Below are 23,948 nucleotides of genomic sequence, written 5' to 3'. Positions count from 1 at the left end.
TTTAAGTTGGTCTTGATTTCTATCTTGTTATCAAGCTTAAGGGGTTCTTCTAGACGTGTGCGATTCAGTGGTGTCATTAGTAAAACTGAATTCCTGTCATCTCTTTTTTTTTGTTTTTTAATGAAAGAGACGATCAACAATGTGTGTGATTCAGTGGTATTTTAAGTGGGTTTGATTTCTATCTTTTTATCAAGCTTCAGCGGTTCTTGTAGATGTGTGCGATTCAGTGGTGTCATTAGTAAGACTGAATTCCTGTCCTCCTGTTTTTTTTAATGATAGGGAGAATCTGAACTGTGTGTGATTCAGTGGTATTTTAAGTTGGTCTTGATTTCTATTTTGTTAACCAGCTTCAGGGGTTCTTGTAGATGTGTGCGATTTAGTCACTCCTTTACTAAGACTTAATTCTTGTCTTCTTGTTATTATTATTATTATTATTATGAAAGGGACTTTTAAGTGGGTTTGATTTCTATCTTGTTATCAAGCTTCAGGGGTTCTTGTAGATGTGTGCGATTCAGTGGTGTCATTAGTAAGACTGAATTCCTGTCCTCCTGTTTTTTTTAATGATAGGGAGAATCTGAATTGTGTGTGATTCAGTGGTATTTTAAGTTGGTCTTGATTTCTATTTTGTTATCCAGCTTCAGGGGTTCTTGTAGATGTGTGCGATTTAGCCACTCCTTTACTAAGACTTAATTCTTGTCTTCTTGTTATTGTTATTATTATTATTATTATTATGAAAGGGACTTTTAAGTGGGTTTGATTTCTATCTTGTTATCAAGCTTCAGGGGTTCTTGTAGATGTGTGCGATTCAGTGGTGTCATTTGTAAGACTGAATTCCTGTCCTCTTGGGGGTTTTTTTCTAATGAAAGGGACGATCTAAAATGTGTGTGATTAAGTGGTATTTTAAGTTGCTCTTGATTTCTATCTTGTTATCAAGCTTCAGGGGTTCTTGTAGATGTGTGCGATTCAGTGGTGTCATTTGTAAGACTGAATTCCTGTCCTCTTGGGGGTTTTTTTCTAATGAAAGGGACGATCTAAAATGTGTGTGATTAAGTGGTATTTTAAGTTGCTCTTGATTTCTATCTTGTTATCAAGCTTCAGGGGTTCTTGTAGATGTGTGCGATTCAGTGGTGACATTAGTAAGACTGAATTCCTGTCCTCTTGGGTTTTTATTTTAATGAAATGGACGATCTAAAATGTGTGTGATTCAGTGGTATTTTAAGTAAGTCTTGATTTCTATCTTGTTATCAAGCTTCAGGGGTTCTTGTAGAAGTGTGTGATTCAGTGGTGTCATTAGTAAGACTGAATTCCTGTCCTCCTGTTTTTTTTAATGATAGGGAGAATCTAAAATGTGTGTGATTCAGTGGTATTTTAAGTTGGTCTTGATTTCTATCTTGTTATCAAGCTTCAGGGGTTCTTGTAGAAGTGTGCGATTCAGTGGTTTCATTTGTAAGACTCAATTCCTGTCCTCTTGGGTTTTTTTTCTAATGATAGGGAGAATCTAAAATGTGTGTGATTCAGTGGTATTTTAAGTTGGTCTTGATTTCTATTTTGTTATCCAGCTTCAGGGGTTCTTCTAGACGTGTGCGATTCAGGGGTGTCGTTCGTAAGACTGAATTTCTGTCATCTTTTTTTTTTAATGAAAGAAAAGATCTACAATGCGTGTGATTCAGTGGTATTTTATGTTAGTCTTGATTTCTATCTTGTTATAAAACTACTGTTTTTTTTGTAGATTGGTGCCATTTAGTGGTTCCATTAGTAAGACTTAATTCCGATCTAAAATGTGTGTGATTAAGTAATATTTTAAGTTAAAATTGATTTGTTTTATGTAATTCAAGCTACCAGAATTATCGCAGATGTGTGCGATTCAGTGATATTGTTAGTTAGACTTAATGTCTGTCTTATTTAAGTTAAAGACTCTCTAAAATGTGTGTGGGTTAGTGATATTTAAAGTTAAAATAAATCACTTGTTTTCAAGCAACAGGAATTCTCGAAGATGTGTGCGATACAGCGATATTTTAAGTAAGAATGAATTATTTCCTTTGTTGTTGTTATGTTTTTGGGAGGCTCTAAATGTGTGTGATTCAGAATATATTTATTTAGACTTATTTGTTTTCTTGTTATCCAGTCACAGCAATTCTCGTAGATATGTGTGAATCAGTCATATTGTCCGTTAGACTTAATTCTTGTCTTGTGATTGAAGTGAAAGGGACTTTATAAAAAGTGTGCAATTCAGTAATACTGTAAATCATTAGATTTGCGGTGTATTATGAAGCCAAACATGGGTACAATTTAGTAATACTTTAAATTAGACTTAATTGTCGCCTCGAGTAAGATGAACACTCTCAGATGTGTGAGATTCAGTCATACTTCTAGCTAGACTAAATTTGTGTCTTGTTATCAGTGACTTGCATTGATTTGTGAAACTTAGTGATGCTTAAGGTAATTATTTATTTATCCATTGTCATAAGCGGGGCCCCACAGACGTGTGCGATTCAGTGGTGCCGTAAGTTACAGTTCATCCATGTTCTTGTTACCCAGCTTCGTGATGTGCAATTCAGCGATGCTTAAGGTAAAACAATTGCCATAAGAGGGACTCTCTGAGATGTGTGCGGTTCAGTGGTTGTGTTAGTTCAACTTTACGCATGTATTGGGTCTCTCATAGAAGTGTGCGATTCAGGGATTTTGATTTTTAGGATATAAAAAAAAAAGGTTAACTTTTTTATCAAGCAGCCTCTGGGACTCGTGTGCGATTTTGTGCATCACGTTAGTCTATGATTTATGGAATATATATATATATATATATGTACAGTATATATTAACAAATATATATACAAATACTTGGTCTCTCAAGTGTAGAACAACATATTTTATTTTGCATCAGCAGCACGACTACAAAACACACGCATATGTTGCGCAGGTTCTGAAGCACAACATACATACATATATGCAGAGACCCACACAACCCCCTGGCGCGCCTGGCAGACACACACATTTAGCCGGAGGCGATGTAACACACCGGCTCGCTCGAGCACACACTTACGGAGCGAAACACGCACAATTACACAACAACTGAACACGACAATAGAAGCCCGAGTAAATCTCCTTGTTGACTGTTAGGGGGCCGTGTTGCTTTGATGTTGCGTTATGCATTCCGAGTTGTCATCTGCATTGTTGTGCGACACGTTTTCTTTCGCTTTTTCTCCCGCACTTCGTTTATTTTTAGTTCCTCGTCGGCAACAAGTCAAAAGGTTCGGGTCGGCCTCTGTCTGGCTTTGTTTACTCGCGAAGGCAAATCATTGATTCCGACTTCAGAACACGCCGCCGAGCTATTTCAAGCTTTTCATTTAGCTTGTCAGATTGTGTTACATGGACTCGCGGTCGAGGAGCATCCGTCGCTGCGACGCAGGAACGCTAAGCCATCGAAATTTTTATTTTTATTTGAAGGAATGTAACCTCAGATGTCTCGCACAATTACACAGCTGCGCGTCGACTTAGAGCTCGAGCTGTAAATAACAGTTTCCTTCACTGTCACACTGTTTATATTTGTTTATTTGTAGTAAACATGCACTTTTTTAGCATTAAACTCCTGTATTAGCATTAGCACTAAAACTAGCTAACACATAAATACACATAAAAGGCTCTGTGCAGTTAAATCAGTTTAGTTTTCCAGGAACATTCAACATCACGCGGTAAAAATACGATGAACTTGATAGTAGTGAGTTTCTAAAGTTATCCCTGAATCACACACGTCTAACTAAGTCTACATCTACTACACAACCGCTCAATTTACTGCTATTTATAGTCTGGAAGTTAGTCTGGAATAAGCCATTATGGTTCAAGTTCGCTGATGAATAGATTCATTTGTGGTGTTGCTGAATCGCACACTAAAGTGAGGTTGTGTTGTTGGACTGATTGCTAAGCTAGAGGGTGATGTGCTGTTGTCATATTGTGCACATGTGATTTGCATTTGAGTTGTCTGGCACACTCATGTTTTAATATTGTCTGTGTCGCACATGTTCAATGGAGCGATTTCGACTAAAGTTTACTAGAAAAAAGGATTTGATTTATTTTTTTGGTGTTGCTAAATTGCACACTTAAGTTACACCATGTGACTTGAGTTGCAAAGCAGGCGGGTGTTGCTGAATCACACACACATTTTATGACAAATCTTATTTCTATTCTTACCAAATTGCACTCGTATAACTTGAGTTTTTGAGCAGTTTGTTTTGAAAGTGCCTGTATCGCACATGTTCGATGGAGCTTGTCTGACTAAACTTTGCAAACAAGTTGATTTATTTCTGGGTGTAACCAAATCACACAGATTAGCAAAACCACTTAATTTGCTAAACAGGATGGTGCTGGGTTTTTGCTGAATCGCACACGTCTGACTGAACCTTCTGGACTGGGATTTTCCGACGGATGGATCTAATTTCTCCTTTTAAAAACTTGCACCCATGTTACTTGAGTTTTTTAGCAGTCTGTTGTTGAGATATTGCTGTATCGCACATGTTCGATGTAGCTATTCTGACAAAGGATTGGTAACAAATGGATTTCATTTGTGGGTGTAGCCAAATGGCACAGATTAGTGAGACCAAGTTACCTCAGTTGCTAAGGAGTTTGGTGTTGGGTTATTGCTGAATCGCACACGTCTGACTGAACGCCTTTGACCAGGATTTTCTGACAGATGGATCTCATTAGTCTTTTTACAAACGTGCACTCATGTAACTTGAGTTTTTGAGCACACTGTTGTTTTGATATTGCTGTATCACACATGTTCGATGGAGCTATTGTGACTAAAGTTTGGTTTCAAATTGATTTAATCTGTGGGTGTAGCCCAATAGCACAGATTAGTGAGACCATGTTACCTCAGCTGCTAAGGAGTTTGGTGCCAAGGTATTGCTGAATCGCACATGTCCTACTGAACACTCTTAAATGGTTAAATAGTAATTTTCTCGCTGATGATCCTTTACCAACCTCCATAATGTAACTTGAGCACACTGTTGTTTTGATTTTGCTGTATCGCACATGTTCGATGGAGCTATTCTGACTAAAGTTTGCTAACAAATGGATGTGCTTGGTGTTGCACAGATCAGTAGGACCATGTAGCTGGAGTCGCTAACCAAATTAGTGTAATGGTGGCGCTATATCGCACGTGTCGCACTTATTTTTCACATTTATAAAGACACATTCTCAAGGCTTTTAGGTCGTGCGACTTGTGCAGCGCGCCGGACGCGGCACCTCTGACCGGAGATGCAACAATGCCGAGGTAACAGGAGATGTTTTTCTCCCGGCGAGGAGTAAATGGTCGTCCGCTGTGCCACATGTGCTTGTAACCTGACAGTACGTGTGCGCGGAGCGAGGCTTTTATGCCGCCTCCATTCAACATGTCAACGTCCTTGTCTCTTTCTCTCTGTCCGCCGGAGTATGTGCATGCTATCTGCACACGGGAGGTCGGAGGAGAGTAATTGTACCTCTCTGCGGCGCCTGAAAGCATCTGTCAGGGGTTTGACACATGCACGCTGAAATATGCTTTAGTTTGGCTGCAGCTGTAAACACATTAATGAAAAGAAAACGCACCTCAATGCACCGTGATGTGCGCACGTTGAAGCCAGAAGTCACGGATGCGTCACAACTCTTGGATGGGAAAGATTTGTTAAAAGCTCTTTTTATTCTTTAGAAAACGAGTGAAGGCACTGAAATAAAAACAAGAGTTAAAGAGGAGTTTACGGGTTCAAATCACCGAGTGGGGAAAGCCATAGTCTTAGGTGCTACAAGCTAGCAAGACTAGAGAGTGTATTGGCAGGAATATGGCGATGAGTATCACGATACAGGGGAAATGATACTATATATATCAGATCCGCTTCCGGTGAGCCTTTGATCGGCTGCTTGAAACGTGAGCTCCTGCAATAATTGCCAAAAACAGTCGTTTTAACGACTACTTGTCCGGATATTATGCTCATATCACTTAAGATATGTCTCAAGCATCTCGGATCTATGATCGTGATGCTCTTCTCAACATCAGAGAGTCGATGGAGGACTTCACTCGCGACCGTTACCAACGTCCGGTGAACGTGTTTCCGGCTCCGCTTCTCATCGACTCGGACTCTGTGGAATATCGTTTGATCTCTCGAGTACCGGGCGATTTCCACAAGGGATCGAGTCGGGCTGGAGTTCAGGTCAGGATGAGACGTGCAGTTGCGATCGCTCGGAACAACTCTGACGTCATCGAACGTCATCGGTGTTTGATCGACATCCCTCTCACTGTGTGTGACGACACATCAGCGCTGCCGTCTGTCCAGACCTCAACGAAAGGTGGTAAGATTTTTTCATTTCCTCTCTTTAATTCGACTTTTACAACCGAGTTGAACTTCAGTGACAGCTGGTACCCACGTGACCGCTGTTCGCTTCAAAAGATCCCGCTCTGCGCGCCTGTCAGTGACGCGGCGTCGTCAGTGACGTCATCGGTGCTGAATGTGGGACTTCTTAATGTTCGCTCCATTACTAATAAATCCTTTATTCTTAATGATCTTTTCACAAGAGTTAATTTGGATTTATTATGTCTTTCTGAGACTTGGCAGAGAGAGGAAGAGTTTATTCATCTGAACGAACTCTGTCCAGTAGGGAGCGCTGTCCTGGGGAAGCCTCGCCTCTCTGGTCGTGGAGGAGGTCTTGCTACTGTTTTTAGGGAGAGTTGTTCTTGCAAAGTGATTCAGACACAGGAATTCACTTCTTTTGAGTCTCAGATGATCTTGGTTGGTTCTACAAGACCTTTCTATTGTGTGTCAATCTACCGTCCGCCTGGTCCTGCGGCGATGTTCTTGAAAGACTTTAGTGACTTCTTATCTTCCATTATTCAGATGGAATCTGTTCTTATTCTTGGAGACTTTAATCTTCATGTTGATGACGTCACATCTTGTTCTGCTAAAGAACTTTTAACTTTAACTGAAGCCTTTAATTTTGAGCAACATGTTTCTGAACCCACTCATCAAAAAGGCCACATTTTAGACTTAGTTTTTACTCTTGGCCTGAACATTTCTAATGTATCTGTACATGATGTCCATCTGAGTGATCATTCTCTTGTCTTGTTCAACCTGGACTTCATCCCTGAACCTAAGCCTTTGAAAGTTAGGTCTCAGAGGCGTGTCATCTCAGCCGATACTGCAGACAGTTTTTCTGCTATGTTTGACCGTCTTTCCTTTGATGACTGTCCAGATGTGGACAGTTTGATTCACTGTTTTACTGATCATTGTGTTGAAATACTAGATCAAGTGGCACCTGTTAAATCGAACTTGAAAATTCAGAAAAAACGGTGCCCTTGGACAAATGAAGATCTCCTGAGTCTGAGGAGACTTTGTCGAAAGACTGAGCGTCTCTGGAAGTCTACTAAACTTGAGGTGCACAGACTTCACCTCAGGGATCTGTTGACTTCTTACAATGAGATGGTAGAAACTGCTAGATCTGATTACATCAGAAAACTGGTAGCAGCAAATAGGAAAAACCCCAAAGTTTTGTTTGACACGATTAATTCTCTCGTGTCTCCTGCTCCTCAAATCACGCCGGTCTTCTGTGAAGCTGACAGCAATGCTTTGTTGAGATTTTTCATTGACAAAATTAAATTGATCAAAGAGAAAATCTCTCCCCCTTTGTTGGGAACCCCTACTGTCTCTGAGCCCATCTCCTCCTCTTGGTCATCCTTCTCTGCTGTATCTTTGGGTGATATTTCAGCACTAGTGAACAAGATGAAACCCTCCTCTTGCTCAGATGACGTCCTTCCTTGTAGGCTTTTTATCAAAGTATTTGATGTAATTGGCCCCTGGGTTACCAATATGGTGAACCTCTCCCTTTCCACAGGGGTTTTTCCCAATGCATTTAAACATGCCATTGTGGAGCCTCTGCTCAAAAAACCAGGCTTAGACCCAACTGACCTCAGTAATTTCAGGCCTATTTCTAAGCTCCCTTTCTTGTCCAAGATCTTGGAGAAGGTGGTGTCCGAGCAGCTGTCTTTGTTCTTGGATCAGAGCGACATCCATGAGAAGTTTCAGTCTGGCTTCCGTAAACATCACTCTACGGAGACAGCTTTACTGAAAGTGTCCAGTGACATCATGATGTCGGCTGACTCTGGTAAATTCACTGTTCTGGTTCTCTTGGATCTGTCGTCAGCCTTTGACACAGTTGATCACCAGATCCTGCTGAGAAGACTAAGGGATGAAGTGGGACTGTCTGGGTCTGTGTTAGAATGGTTCTCATCTTACCTTTCTGGGCGCAGTTTTAGTGTATCTGCCAATCAAATGAGGTCTGAATCGGCAGATCTGTTGTGTGGAGTCCCTCAAGGTTCTGTTCTGGGTCCTTTATTGTTTTTGCTGTACTTGATTCCCCTTGGTAAAATCATTCAGAGATTTCCAGATGTTTCTTATCACATTTTTGCTGATGACATCCAGCTCTACTGCTCTTTTGACCCAACTGAGCCCCAAAGTCTGAACAGCTTAGTCAATTGTTTGCTAGAAATCAAACAATGGCTGAGTGAAAACACTTTACAGCTTAATGTGGACAAAACTGAAACTCTGGTGATTGCTCCTGATGATACGATTCCAGGGTTGAGTCAGTACTTGGGTGACTTAGGTCAGTCTGTCAAACTGAGCCTGAGAAACCTGGGTGTTGTATTTGATAAAGACATGTCTCTTGTTCAACACTGTAGAAAACTGACCAGAAACTGTTTCCTTCAACTGAGAAAAATCTCTAAACTTAGGAAAATGCTGTCACAACATGATCTGGAGCTTGTAATCCATGCGTTTGTTTCTTCTCGTCTGGACTATTGTAACAGTTTGTTTTCATGTCTTAACAAGAAGGATCTGTCTCGCCTGCAGTTGATTCAGAACTCTGCAGCGAGAATTCTGACCTGCTCTAGTAGAAGAACTCACATTTCTCCGGTCCTTAAAACTCTTCACTGGCTTCCAGTTTCTTTCAGGATCAACTTTAAAATTCTGGTTCTTACTTTCAGAGCTATTCATGGTCAGGCTCCTCCTTACATCACTGATCTGATCCAGCCTTACACCCCAGCTCGGGCTCTGAGGTCTGTGGATCAGAATCTACTTATGGTTCCACGCACACGGCTCAGGACCAGAGGAGAGAAATCTTTTCAGGCTGTTGCTCCTAAGCTTTGGAACAATCTTCCTCTCTCTTTGCGCTTGATGGAGTCTACTGACTCCTTTAAGAAACATCTTAAGACGTTTCTATTTGTGCAGGCTTTTCCTTGAATTTCTCGAACTCCTGTGTTGTTCTCGGTGTTGTCTTGATCTTTGAAGTATGTACTGTTTTGAGTATTGTTTTGATTGTTAAAGCGCTTTGTGACCCTGGTCTCGAAAAGCGCTATATAAATATATATTACTTACTTACTTACTTACTTACTATATAATGAGATACTGTTGGGGTATATGTGTAGTATAGTCAAGTACTTGACTCCCTGTTGTATAATTTACAGACCACATGACTCTTGACAAAGTCGTAAGTGTTTTCATTTGTTTTCAAACCAGAATATACAAACATCAGCTTTTAAAGCTGCTGGAGTCACTGTATCCTCTCGTCCTCAGTCTACACCCGAATTAGAAAAGGTAGTAAAAGATTTAAGAACTAGAAAAGGTCATTTTTTTTAAATGAACTTTCCATAAATTGGTGTCATTTCCAGTTTTTTGATAACTAATAAAATAATATTTTTATTTAAGAAACAACTGATCTTTATGAAAAGAATATATACAGATACGATATATTGATAGTGTAGTAACAAGGATATATTTGTAGTATTGTCGAGTACTTGACTCTGGTGTTGTAGTATTTACAGACCACATGACTCTTGACGAAGTCGTAACTGCTTTCATTTGTTTTCGAACCAAAATATACAAACATCAGCTTTGAAAGCTGCTGGAGTCATTGTATCCTCTCGTCCTCAGTCATCACCCGAATTAGAAAAGGTAGTAAAAGATTTAAGAACTAGAAAAGGTCATTTTTTTTAAATGGACTTTCCATAAATTGGTGTCATTTCCAGTTTTTTGATAACTAATAAAATAATATTTTTATTTAAGAAACAACTGATCTTTATGAAAAGAATATATACAGATAGGATATATTGATAGTGTAGGATATATTTGTAGTATTGTCGAGTACTTGACTCTGGTGTTGTAGTATTTACAGACCACATGACTCTTGACGAAGTCGTAACTGTTTTCATTTGTTTTCGAACCAAAACATGTCCAAACATCAGCTTTAGAAGCTGCTGGAGTCACTGTATCCTCTCGTCCTCAGTCATCAATGGGATTTAATTTTTCTTTGAGCTGCCATCTAGTGGCCGGAATTTTACTTGAAGCATGAAAATGAACAACAAGATTTGTATTTTCATGTTAAAAAATTTGCAACACTTTGTTGAAATATTAACCATTAAGAGGGTATCAATCAAAATATTTCGACAGTTTCGTCAATACCGTTCCCCTAACGATACTTTTGTCAATAACTATTTCATAAGGTCAATTCTAACAGAAAGACAATGACATGCACCTTGTTCCACAAGTTGTTAAAAAATAAACAACAAATGTATTCCAGTGCCAAAGAACTCTTGCTAACAAGTAAAAATTAATCTGTTTTTCTTCACTTTTTTCACTTTTTTCTTCTGAGAGATGATCAAGTTTTGATCTGAATAGGTATCGAAACTAAAAGTCTTTAATGCCACACAAAATGTTCAAAATCAACTTAAATACCCAGCATTAACCTTTAAAGTTGGTACGAATTGTATTCTGAAAAGAAATATTGCGATATTGAAGCGTATTAATATTTTCATTCACCTCTGACCTCGACACCTGCGACTCGTTTGAATGTTTTCGTGTAAAGTTGTGTATTTTGAAAAAGGACCCGACGATGGCCGGCGGCCAAAATAAATATATGTAAACCAGGAGGACGTTGTGTTACTCGGCGTTGTGTTTGATTAGTCAAAGCTTGCGTGTCGCACGCCGGCACCGGGTCTGACTCGGCTTTTTTTTGTTCATCGTGTTCCTTCTACTCGAGGGTGGATTTCAGACGACGGTTGAGAGTGAGGCGTGGGAGCTCCGGTTCCACTCGGACCCCCCCCCCCCCCCCCCCCCACCCACCAACCATCGTTTACATGTTGTTGTTTTAGACACGGCGGGAACCGTCCTCGACGGAGGCGGAGCCTCCAGATTCCGTCGGATTGGTTTAACCAGAATAACGACTCGCGGTGACTTCTTTTAATTCCTCACTTTTAGCCCCCGATTGTAAGTGCGACCGCGGCTCGTTGTGACTGTCAATGTGGCTTTTGTCAAATCAGCCGTGACTAAGGAGCCTGTAACTATATCTGTGTCCACACACACACACACTCACACACACACCGGGTCTAGAGTGACATTGACAGCTGGTGAGGATCATGTGAGAAATGTGACCAGTGTGTACATTGTGTGTGCGTCTTGTGACGTTTCGTGCCACAGTGTGAGTCCGACAGTGTGTTTTACGAGGCCGGTGTCAGCGACCTGGACTGATTTTTTTTTCTTCTTCTTCCCCGAGGCCTGGATGTAATTGGAGCGCGAGTGTGTTTTTAAGAGCCAGAGGGACATTTGACAGTCTTGGACCTTGAAGGGAGTCTCCTCGGGGTCCGATCTTCCCCCCCCCGGTGATGTGTTAGATGATTTTCAAGAGGATTATTTTTCTTCTGCCAGCCTGACATGTTCTGACACAAAAAAAAAAGAAAAAGATGTCGCACACGTGTGCGAACCATGAACGCCCAGTCGCAGGTGGCCATCGTTGGAGCCCCCTTCACTTCCTGTCCTTCCTCCCCTCATTTTCCCGAGGGTTTGAACATCGCTCCCTTGTTCTCCTCGCGCCCCCCCGCTGTGCCGACACGCACCTTCTGGCTCGGATTTTCACTTATCCTCCAACTAGTAATAGATTTTTTAGACTGTTCTATTCAGCTTCTGCGGGAACCCCGTTGCTCGTGGACACCTGCCGGGAAAGATAAATAGATGGATATGGAGGAAGGTGGAGTTTTTTTTCTCTCTCTCTGGCCTGACAGCACGCCACTCAACTACTTCCTTTGTTTTCATCAGTGTTCTCGTCTCTGGACTCTTTTTGTTTTGACGCCGGAAGCAAAGGAACAAACAATGGTCGTTGACTTGTCCTCTGGGTCATGATCAGACCCTTGGATTTCATGCTAAAGATGCTACGATATTTAGCATTGGTTCCGATCTATGCCAGGCATTTCCATCGGTCGCCATTTCTTAGGGTCTTGAATGTCTTGAGTTTAAAGGAGGTTTTATTTTGAGCTTTCAACTTCCAGGGTATGGACCAGTACCAGTCGTCACTGGTCAAAAAACTCATCGCCGTTTTCTTTCAAAGTCGAAGCGATTTGAGTTGTCGCTTTGAACGATGATGGTGTATTTCAGCGAACAAGTTTACCGATTTTTTTGTGAGAAAGTTCAAATCAGAGTCAGAAGAATCACCTTAAGCCTGACTTTTTTGTTTCCTAAATCTCCTCCTCGTTTTGTAGCTGCAACGGTCCAGGATACAGGATCTATCAATGAAGGACGCTCCTCTAAATACGTTCTGAAAGTGTAGCCTTCCCTATAATCTTCATCTCAGGTTCTCTACGATCGTTCTCTGGAACTCTGCGAAGTACAGAGCACGTAAAAAAGTAACCTCCTTAAAATCTGTATCTTGTTGAACAGAAGTTAAAGTTGATACATAGAGGAACTGCTTGCTTTAGTCCTTAATAAAACTACCACATCGAATCCAATCCAGAACACTAAAATCTCTGCCTCGACGACTGGTTTAAGCGACTGTGTTACTACCGTAACTATCGTAAGCTAGTTCAGACCTAGTTTAAAACTTTATGAACCAATAACTCAAATAATGTAACTGAGAAGATAAAACATTCATACAATAATTGACTTTCAGTACAATGTTGGTGCTTTATGAACTTGTAAGTACTGCTAATCCTACCTGGTGGTCTAGTGGTTAAGACTTTTTGATAACCTTAGTTTTTGTTTTTTTAACCGAATGAACACAATTCTTGGACCACTGGAGTCATTTAATGGATTTAAATGTAAAATTTGTTTTTATTAAATTACATGAACTATCTTTCTCCTTGCACTTTATTTTCTTCCAACTGCGCTGTTGTGAAAGTGTGTTTCCCCTCTGGGGATGAATAAAGCCTTTCTATTCTATTCTATCCTCCTTCTTATGTTTCGAGGCAAAATAAGTGTCACAATAATAAAGTATTTATGTCTTAATGTACTTTAAAGTTTAAACCACACTTTATAAGAGAAGAAAAAACAGGTTCTAGAGAATTCTAATATGACAGAGTTGAGGAAAAATTAACTTTTTATTGGCAGAAACCTTAAGCAGAACCCGACTCAAGGTCAAAGTCCTTCTGCCGTGACCGGTTAGGGCAGTGAGAAAGTAAAGTCCAGACAGGGCCTTGAAGGGTTAGGGTTCAGCTGCTGTTTTATGTTTTGTGTTTTACACTTGAGGGCTAATGATATACCGTATTTTCCACACTATTGAGTATTATCTTGATCTTTAAAGTATGTACTTTTTTGAGTATTGTTTTGATTGTTTAAGCGCTTTGTGACCCTGGTCTCGAAAAGCGCTATATAAATAAATATTACTTACTTACTATTAGGCGCACTGGATTATAAGGCGCACCTTCAATGAATGGCCTATTTTAGAACTGTTTTCATAAATGGGATTATAAGGCGCATAGAGTAAAAGATACAGTCAAACGTTTGACAGGGGTTATGTTATGCATCCACTAGATAAAGCTGTGCTAAAGCGAATGTCAACATAACAGTCAGATAAAGTCAAACTTTATTAAGCGTTCTGACAACTTCATTCACGCCCATGGTAACGATGTTCAAATGATGTTCAAAAGGCAGACATCTAACTTGCAATTAAGTCGGACGTGCAAGTTTTGTGAGCGAGAGTGAGAGTGTTCTTGCGCAAAAAAAATGTTTTGAGTGTACAAAAACCAAGACACACTCGCTCAAACCGGTGGCAGTAATCTCACTCCATAGCCGTCCGCCATGATATGACGTGCATCGTAAATCCCACGCCGTGATGGCACAATGACCTAATCTTGCGTGTCGGCTCACAGTCATGTTTGTAAACAAGTCGCCCGCCAGGTAATGTTCATATATAAAGCGCTCCAGATTATAAGGGCGCACTGTCGTTTTTTGAGAAAAGTGAAGGCTTCTAAGTGCGCCTTTCCTGGTGGTTTAGTGTCAAAACATTCAACTTTTGGAATCATAGCCACCAATGTAAACGTCTAACATTATCTATATACATCCAGTCCATCAACCTTGACTCGATATGATCCGTCTTTGAAATAAAACCCCCTCCTCGTAACAGTATCGCCGCGCAGACGCACTATGTTCCCCGACGGAAAAAAAAAAGAAAGTTTTTCCAGGGATTCCTAACAAGCGTATTGGTTTCCCCATCAGGGACTGTGATGATCGCCAAACTGAAGCAAACGTGTCATCCAGGCCTCTGATAGTGTTTCTGCCTCCAGGTATTGTCTGCCTGCTTCTAGAAGGGACTCGTGGATGTGTCATGTAGGCGTAGTCGGTTACTCTATCCGTCCTCCATTGTGCTCGACAACAGAGGAAAGGATTCATAAGACGAGGCGAGCAGTGGGCGGCTCTAGCGTCGGTTACCTCTGAGAGGACCGGGAGTCGTCAGGTAGAGCATCTGCTGCGATGCTCGTCCATGTGCAGGCAACACGTGTGGGCGGTTGCACTGGTGTACCAGTTCTTCTTCAAGTTTCTCTCCCGCCGGTGGAACACAATCCCTTCTGTGAGCGTCCGCGGATCCCGAGGCTTTAAATAAAGTTTTTACCGAAACAAGGATAGTTTTCAATTTCGTCCGCCGACGAATGTTGCTTCGTGGGAATATTTGTTTAGGATGGATCGCTTTTCCTTGATATTTCTGAGACTCCTGTGTTTGTCTCAGTGTTATCTTGATCTTTTAAGTAAATATTTTATTGAATATTGTTTTGATTGTTTAAGCGCTTTGTGACCCTGGTCTGGAAAAGCGCTATATACATATAAATTAAGTACTTACTGACCTTACGCAACAAAAAAACACTTTCAATTTTCTATAAAATCATATATATATTAAATCATGGTAGAATTGTTTTCCCATTTCAAGGTTTAAAACAGACAAATTAATCGTTACTATCACATAACCAACAAAATCCACTCCTTTTTGAGATGTTAATCTATTTTAAAAAAAAAGTAATGTTTCCCTAATATGTCCTAAATTTGATATTGTGTTTTTTTTTTTTTTTTTTTTCACTTTTTGTCCTTTTAGTCGCTTTTAGTTTTAACTGTTAAAATTTTATATTTAAATTTTATTTATTTTTCTCTGTGGTATACGTCCAAGTTGTACATTTAGAGAATTTTCTACTGTAATCAAACAATTTTCAGGTCTAATTTAAAATAATCCAACAAATATATCAACTGTGATCAAAACAATTTAATGTGGAATCAAACTATTCCCGACCAACAAACCAAAAGGTTTTTATTTAGATTCTAATCTTCAACATATGAAACATGGTGGTCCATTTCAACTTTGATTGACCAGCTAGCCAAACAAACTAGCTCAACTAGCAAGTTTACCATTCAATCAAGAAAATAATAAAGAAAATAAAGTTTTCCTACTAATGTAACAAGTTTTTTAAAAAGAAAACTATACATTGTATCAAATGTGTGGGAACTGATTGGCCACACAAAATAATTGAGTGATGAAACGTTGGGTCTCTTCGATCGAAGGGTTTCTTTTGTGTTTTCATTTGCCCCCAGTTTCTTGTCAAATCCGTTACATTTCACTTTTGGTATCTTCTACAAAGACGGGATAGACAGGCCGCGGTGAAGTTAGTTTGATATTGAATATTTTCTCCAGGGCAGGGCTGGTCAAAACTTCTGAAATTCTCTTTAGCTACAGGATTCATCTGTTAGGATCATATTTAAGTCTCGCCCACAGTTGATACAAAACCCTGCAGCGAGAATTCTGAGCCGCTCTAGTAGAAGAACTTACATTTCTACGATCCTTAAAACACTCTTGTGTTTGTCTTTTGTGTCTTGATCTTTTAAAGTATATATATATATATATATATATATATATATTATATATATATATATATTTTAACAGTGTATTGTTTTTGATTGGTAAAGAGACCAAGTAAAATATAAAAAAAAAGGTTAATCAACACCTCCTTATATGGTCATCATTGTCTAATCATCATGCTAAAGAATAAATACCAAAATCTGCTCTTACTTTACGAGTGATCAAATTTTCACTATGAGATCCATGTGTTCCGCCGGCTTCATGAATCCGGAGTAGGTTCTTCGTCGCGGGGATCTTCATGTTCGTAGATCTTCTCCAGTTACTTCCAACAATTGTGTTTGTAGAAGCCAGAACATGTATGTAGTTACAAGGTGGTGAATGTAAATATGTACATGAAGAACGACACCCGGGAACTCTTTTGTTTGACATGAAAACCTAGTTCCGAGAAAACCATCTTGTGTGATTTAAAGATTGACTCTTGGAACTGAACAATCAAGTCTTTTTTTTTAAGAGGTACAATAATTGCCAAGATCCTCACATTACCATTTAAGAAATACTTGTTGTCAAATACTGCCCAAATCTCCTGTACTTCAAACCAATGGATCTTAAAAGTTTAAAACTGTGTTTGTCTTACTTTTTTTCTTTCCCACGTCCGATCTATCTTCGCTCCTGTTGTCCTCAGGTTGAATCTGAAATCAATGACTCGCGTTAATATCATGAATCAAATGTTTGTTTGATGAATAAACATAAATTAAAGATGGCGGTTTGGAAAAAAAGACGGGGTGAGGAGATGAAACCTTGTGTGTCGTCCCCAGTGAACTTAATGAAAGGTTATTCGAGAAAGCCGTGGATCGATGGCTCGATATCGCGCCTGCATAATCTACCTTTATGGTGATGAGGCATTTTACTAACTGTCATGCAGCCACTCGCACAAGGTCGCCGGATCAATTCCCGCCGCCGCCGCCACAGATGTCCGCTCTCTCATCCGGCGGCTTCATGTCCAATTAAAACAGAAAAACCACAAAAAACAGCTTCTCATCTGGAGCTGATTTCTTTATTTATTTCCCAATCAATCCCTGCAGATAAAAGTAAATAAATGTAATCAAACACGGCGGGATCGATGAGCGAGGTGAGGGCGGCGAAGAAGCCGAGCGCGATCGTTAATTATGCAGACTTATCTACTGCATCCACGCCTTGATGACTGAAAATATTATTTCGGCGAGTCGCTCTCGGCGCCGGATCGGTAGATAGCGATCGATATTAATTGGCGGATTCTCAAACGAGCGAGAAAAGGTTGATAACGTCTGTTTCGTGAGCAGCTTTTTATCTTCTGTGTTTTTGTCTTTTTAGTGTTTTACTTTGAAGTAACAGGACGTGACGGAAACATGTCAGCGACCTGTTGGAGTCTCTGGTCATTGAATATCATGGCGGGTCTGAAAATAAAAGAAGAGTTTGTTGAATGATTCGGGGAAATCGCAAGTAAAATGTATATTAAATACTGACATTAAGGATATTCCAAAACTTTGACAATGTCTTGACATTAAAAAAAAGTGCTGAATCGATTACATGTATTTTAAATAATCATCTTAAAATACTAATAAATACGCTGCATTTTTTTCAATTTAATTTTTCATATCCAGATAAAAGATTGAGTAAAAGTTAATTAAGTTAATTATTATCTGTTGGAAAAGGGATAATTGATTAAAAAGTATTACTTGAGAAACTTTTAAAATAAATTAAAACGACATGTAAGATCAAAATGAATGAAAGGAAAAAAAGGTAAAATAATGTAATTAATGACTAATTTATATACACACATGAATACCCACTTATTTTAATTACACACTAGAATACACAAATACACAAAAGTTGGTGTTTCAAGGCAGACGTATCATCAAATAAAGTTTACAAAATTTGTAGTCAGATTTTAAATAAAATCAATATTTTGGTGTTTTATTTCTTTAATTCTTTTTTTTTTTTTTTTTTTCATTTATTTTGCATGACAAAATGACATTCGTTTTTTTTTGGTTTGTTTGTTTTTAATTGACCTAAATGGTTATTTTGTTTTTTATAAACCCGTGACTGAAGAAATCTCAGAGAATCCACTCAGGAAATATTTTATATTACTGTACATTAGCTGTGATACCATATAGTAAATAAATGTATACAAAATATTGTCAATAAATAGTTAATTCTTCAATAATGAGTCCTGCTAGTTGAAGTATAACCACAACTTGTTGCCAATAAATCTTCTGGAGAAAACAGAATCTTGTCGTAGCTAGTTAGCATGCTAACATGCTAGCATGAATTAATACCCAAACTTTGAGGAAATATTGTTTAAAAAGTTTAAAAAAAATGTTTCTTTTTTTTGTCTCTTACAGGAACATACAGCCAACGGTGTCACATCTCATCCCTCCACGTCGTCGTCCGGACTAGTGAAGTCTCTGGGTCTGGACGTTGAAGCCTTGAAGAAGCTCGGGATCGCGGTCGCTCTGGCAGCGGCCATTTTGGCTTTGGTTATAGAGAAGCTCTGTTAGCGTTAGCTCCACGCGAGACAGAGATTTAAAAGGTAGGAAACGCATCTTGGACAAAGTTAAGTTGTCGAATGAGTCGAACCCTGATCTCGAATATAAATCTTTATTTTCAGTTTTTTCTTGTTTTGAAGAATTTCAAACCCGGGACTGAATCATCTGTCGTTCGTCTATCTCGGCCAATGGAACGACCGGAAATGTATCTCCTTTTTATCCGTTTTTTTTTTTTAATTTCTGAGCAAATATGGTCTTGGACGTCCTCGGAGCGGCAGAAGGAAGGCGCCGAACTGGTCGCCCGACGGCGCCGGAGCTTCCCATGTGTGTCTCCAGCGTCTCCGCGAGCGAGATAATGAGCATCGCGGCGCCGCGGACACTTGGCTAATTAGATTTTGGCAGATTGAATGGAGGATCTGCTTCGTCTGGACTCGTCTGAAGGAAAGAAAAGTAGCCGAATGTAAAACGCCGGCTAAAGGTCACGCGAGTAAGTTTTTATTTGGATCGTTTTATCTTCTTTAGCTTCACCGGATCGAGTCCATGATGTCATCACACACTAAACGATGAAGGAAGAACGGACGCCTCCATTTTAAGTTGTTTTTCAACTGTTGAATAAATTAGAAATTAAAGTCACCGCCAGACTCTTTATTGACGCAACCTTCGTTTTTGATTGATTCGCTTTTCATTCAGTAAAAATAAAAATCAAGTTTTCCCGTCGAGCAGAAGCAGCAGAAACTGATTCATGTGCAGGAATGTTTGATAATAGATTTATATTTAATAGTTGTTGACATTTGATTAATTCTCTCATCGTTTCATATGATCTGGACGTGTTTTAACTGTTTATTGAGCAAACAGAGTTTATAGTTATATATATTATATTTTAGCTATAATCTTAAATGCTACTTTGAAGGCTAAAGAAGTTTGCGGCAAAATGTTAGCATTCTTTTCTTATTTCTATGTTGCTATTGAAAAATATCACAAATCTCCTTTAGTTTTTGGCTAATGGCTAACATGGCTAGGTTAAGCTAGTTTGCTGGAGCTAACTGTGCTATATTCTGAAACGTTACTACTATTATGGTTTTTATTAGTTTAATTTAGTTAGCTGCTAGCAATTTGTCCCACACTTTTTGTTAAACGATCCGTTGCAAATTTATGTAAAACTAATCTGGTAACCTAGCTTGCGTATCAATACAACCTAAATATAGGCAAATACAATCTGTGCTAGCTTAAGTGTTAAAAGAAGTGGAGCTTACGATGGGCATCTGTCTTAGCTCCACTTCTTTTAGCATCGTCGCTCTGAAGGTTTCGGCCCCGGCTTTTGCGATTTTTAACATTATGTTGCTAAACTGAACATCTAGCTAGCTAGCTTCACCATTGTTGAATAAAAGTAGTTCTGTTCTCGATAGTAACATGCATTTCAACTTAAGAGCTAACTTGAGCTGATGTTGTACACGATAGCTTTAATGCTAGTATAGTTTTTAAGGTTTTGATTTTCTGTTGCTTTGTCAAACTATAATAAATCCACTTTTCGTTAAAGCCAGAAAGGTTTTCTGGAGACATTTTTTTAAATGTTCTCATGGCTAATGGCTAACATGTCTGGGTTAAGCTAATGTGAAAATTTGTACATCACTAGACCTAGCTATGCTATTATAAGTATAGTTCAGATAGCTGCTAGCATTTTAGCTTACCTTAAATGTACCATCCTATCGGATGGATGGTTAAATGCTAAAGGATTGATAGCATGCTAGCTCGACTCTAGATGGACAAAACTGAAATGTTTAAAGGGAAATCAAGTCAGAAAACTATTTAATTATTATTTTATAAATGACATTTCTTAAAATTCAAATTTTCACTTTTGCTTCAGACGCTAAAACAGTCTCTGTTTTCTAGCTAACCGCAGCAGTAGCACAAAAACGTGCACTGCTAGCACAACTAAGTTAAAGTAAAGGGTTATATCCTCCAACATTGAGTTGTTACGCTGCTGAAGCTAGATTCTAACAGTTTTGCTAATGCAGAACAATTAGCATTAACACTAAGCATTATCATTAGCTTAGCCTATTTTTTATAAATCTCGACTAGCATCCTCGCTAGCGTCTTCACAGACAAAACTAAAACGATTAAATGTTAATCATTTGACATTAAACTAATATATATATTCATTTATATTATGTTTCAGAAGATTTAATTATTAGAGTTTTGTACTATCATGCTAGTTAGCATGCTAGCAAACAATTTTGCATCTGCTTCATATGAACAAGATATTTTTAGACTGATTTCCTATATATTCCTTCATGTTTAGAACATTTGTAGTTGAAAAAAACAACTTTTTTTTGTCAACCTTGTCAAGCGAGATGCAAAAGCAGCAAATAAGTTAACGTTAAAAGAGCAGAAAACGAGAGAAATAAAGATGTTTTGAGACTTTTAACGACTTGAAATCGGCGTCTACGCGCCTCATTGATGTGAATATTCTCCCCTAAAGATCCCGTTTTCTCTTGTTTTATTATTCATCAGAGCGATCACATGATCACATGACTCGTGATGCTGTCGTGTCGTTAGCAACTTTAGCTGCATTAACCAAGAATAGAATATATTCTCGTTTATTTATGAATTATTTACTGGATAACTTTGGAATTTCTTTGCGCAAGTGTCGCTTTTTTTTTCTTCCCCCCTTCGGTTGTTGTCGTGAGTCTTTTAATCTCTTGTTTCGAGAACCTCTGGAACCCCAGACGGTTAATAATGTACGCCCCAATTTATACCGACACATGTGTCACTGTCTCTTTTTTTTTTTCAATCCGTCGTCACAAGTGTCTTGTTTGTGCGTTTGTTTCCGTGTCAAGTGTGTCTACAGGTTCCTTAATTCCGATGTTTGCGACGGATGTCATCGTTATTACGACTTTCGCTTCCTACACACTTTATGTTTTTTTTTAAACCCAAAGTTTTCTAGAATCAAATAATACGTGTCAAGAAAACTTGTACACACACAAAAAACAAAAAAAAAGGCTTTTATATTACCCGATCAAATGATGCGTGTCGTTACACACAGACGCTACACAGTAGCTTTTTGTGTTGTATGATCAAATGACGTGTGTAGCTGTGAAGCTTGTTACATCCATCCAGCAGCGCCGCACATTATTCTGCAGCCATCCATACTGTGACACTTTCTTTTGATGCTTTGGAAGCACATTTCCTCACACAGTTTGTCAGTTACACTGCATTGTTCCGCAATAAAATATGGATCTATCGGCTTCGTGTTCTCGCCGCGTACCACCAGACAATCGGGAAACTGGAGTTTCTCAAAATAAAAGCCCCTTCTGGTCGGAGAGAATCCTTGCGCAGCTGTCGGCGATTTGTCATCGGCGAGTTGTGTTGTTGTTTTTTTTCATGGGAGACGCGAGGTGGAACGTTAATGTGTCTGGGTCGCGTCGTCGCCTCGGCCAAGACGCGAAGTTCACTGGGATGATTTAAACGCTGGACATTCCAAGAGCTTTTGTCTCGCGCCGCGGCAGAAGCTGTCGCCCGGGTTTTTTTCTAAAGTCTGCCGACTTTCAAGGAGTCGTGATTTGTGTGCAGCTGTTTTTTAGGCGCTCGGGATACAGAAGTCGCCGCTCGTAACACGGCAATAAAAACATTTTAGTAGCAGCTAAGGAGCGTATTGAATAAACTTTATTACTATAGGTTGTCAAAATGAAGAGCTAAAGTATGTAACAATAGCATAGCTTGTCAAAATGAAGAGCTAAAGTCTTTAATGTTAGCATAGCTTGTCAAAATGAAGAGCTAAAGTCTGTAATGGTAGCCTAGCTTGTCAAAATAAAGTGCTAAAGACTGTTATGTTAGCCTAGCTTGTCAAAATGAAGAGCTAAAGTCTGTAATGTTAGCATAGCTTGTCAAAATAAAGTGCTAAAGACTGTTATGTTAGCCTAGCTTGTCAAAATGAAGAGCTAAAGTCTGTAATGTTAGCATAGCTTGTCAAAATAAAGTGCTAAAGACTGTTATGTTAGCCTAGCTTGTCAAAATGAAGAGCTAAAGTCTGTAATGTTAACATAGCTTGTCAAAAAGAAAAGCTAAAGTCTGTAATGTTAACATAGCTTGTCAAAAAGAAAAGCTAAAGTCTGTAATGTTAGCATAGCTTCTCAAAATGAAGAGCTAAAGTTTGTAATGTTAGTATAGCTTGTCAAAATGAAGAGCTAAATTCTGTAATGTTAGCATAGCTCGTCAAAAAGAATAGCCATAGTCTGTTATGTTAGCATAGCTTTAAAAAATGAAGAGCTAAAGTTTGTAACATTAGTATAGCTTGTCAAAAATAAGAGTTTAAGTCTGTAATATTAGCATTGCTTGTCAAAATGAAGAGCTAAAGTCTGTAACAATAGCATAGCTTGTCAAAATGAAGAGCTAAAGTCTGTAATGTTAGCATAGCTTTTCAAAATGAAGAGCTAAAGTCTGTAATGTTAACATAGCTTGTCAAAAAGAAAAGCTTAAGTCTGTAATGTTAGCATAGATCGTCAAAATTAAGAGCGAATGTCTGTAATGTTAGCATAGCTTATCAAGATGAAGAGATTAATTATATAATGTTAAGATAACTTGTCAAAATGAAGATCTTTTTAGCTAATTAATGCTAACACAAATGTTGTACATGACAGCGATGTGTTTGGAGTGTTAAAGATAACAACGCTGCTTCATGCTGCTAAAAATGAAAGCTAATTGGAAACATTTGGCTAGTTCAACGTGTGGAGTGCATTTCTATGTATTTCTTTGTGTGTTAACTTATAGCTAAAAGAAGTTGCTAACACTTGCATTTCCGCTTCAGAGCTAACTCGAGCTAGCATAGATGTTGTACAGGATAGCATCATAGATGTTAGCGTAGCGTTGACGGTTTCGCCCTTTTTAAATTGTTATAGCGCTGAGAATATTCTGACTTGCTCAGATTTTGCTAAGCTAGAGATTTACTATAAGACATGCTAAGCTAATGCAGCGAAATGCTAATTGCAGCAAAACTGCTAGCAATTGGCTTCCGTTACAACTGAAATATGATCCAGTAAAACCTAAATTTTTTTGTTTTGCTACGATGTTAACAGCTAATGTTGCGATAAGCCATCTCGGCTAAGACTGCATTAGCATCTGTAGCTAAAGTATCGTATTCAATAGTCACAGTCGAGGAGTTAAAAAGCAAGAAAACATGTCTCTGACATTTAAACGGTTACAGTCACGGCGCGTCAATAAGACGTCTGAGCAGCGATCCTGACATATTGCTGAACAGAAGGTCAGATTGTTAAAAATCCGTGTGTGATATTTGAGCTTTTCTATCACCGA

At 38.9% G+C, this 23,948-nt stretch overlaps 1 protein-coding gene across 1 annotated transcript in view; it reads left to right on the top strand.

The window, feature by feature from the left end:
• The window catches only part of cdkal1 (CDK5 regulatory subunit associated protein 1-like 1), a 289,248-nt gene extending 269,974 nt beyond the window's left edge, over positions 1 to 19,274 (top strand). The window contains exons 15-16 of the mRNA XM_087779017.1: positions 18,498 to 18,685; positions 18,764 to 19,274. Coding sequence (XP_087635143.1) covers positions 18,498 to 18,653 — 156 coding nt within the window. The 3' untranslated portion in view covers positions 18,654 to 18,685; positions 18,764 to 19,274. The remainder of the gene's footprint in view (positions 1 to 18,497; positions 18,686 to 18,763) is intronic.
• Positions 19,275 to 23,948: the final 4,674 nt, after the last annotated feature.

This window comes from Callionymus lyra, chromosome 17 (genome assembly GCF_982586985.1).
Source record: "Callionymus lyra chromosome 17, fCalLyr1.hap1.1, whole genome shotgun sequence".
In the NCBI taxonomy this organism is placed as follows: Eukaryota; Metazoa; Chordata; class Actinopteri; order Syngnathiformes; family Callionymidae; genus Callionymus; species Callionymus lyra.
Note: the sequence above shows the minus strand (reverse complement) of the source record. Positions and strands in the feature narration are given on the sequence as shown.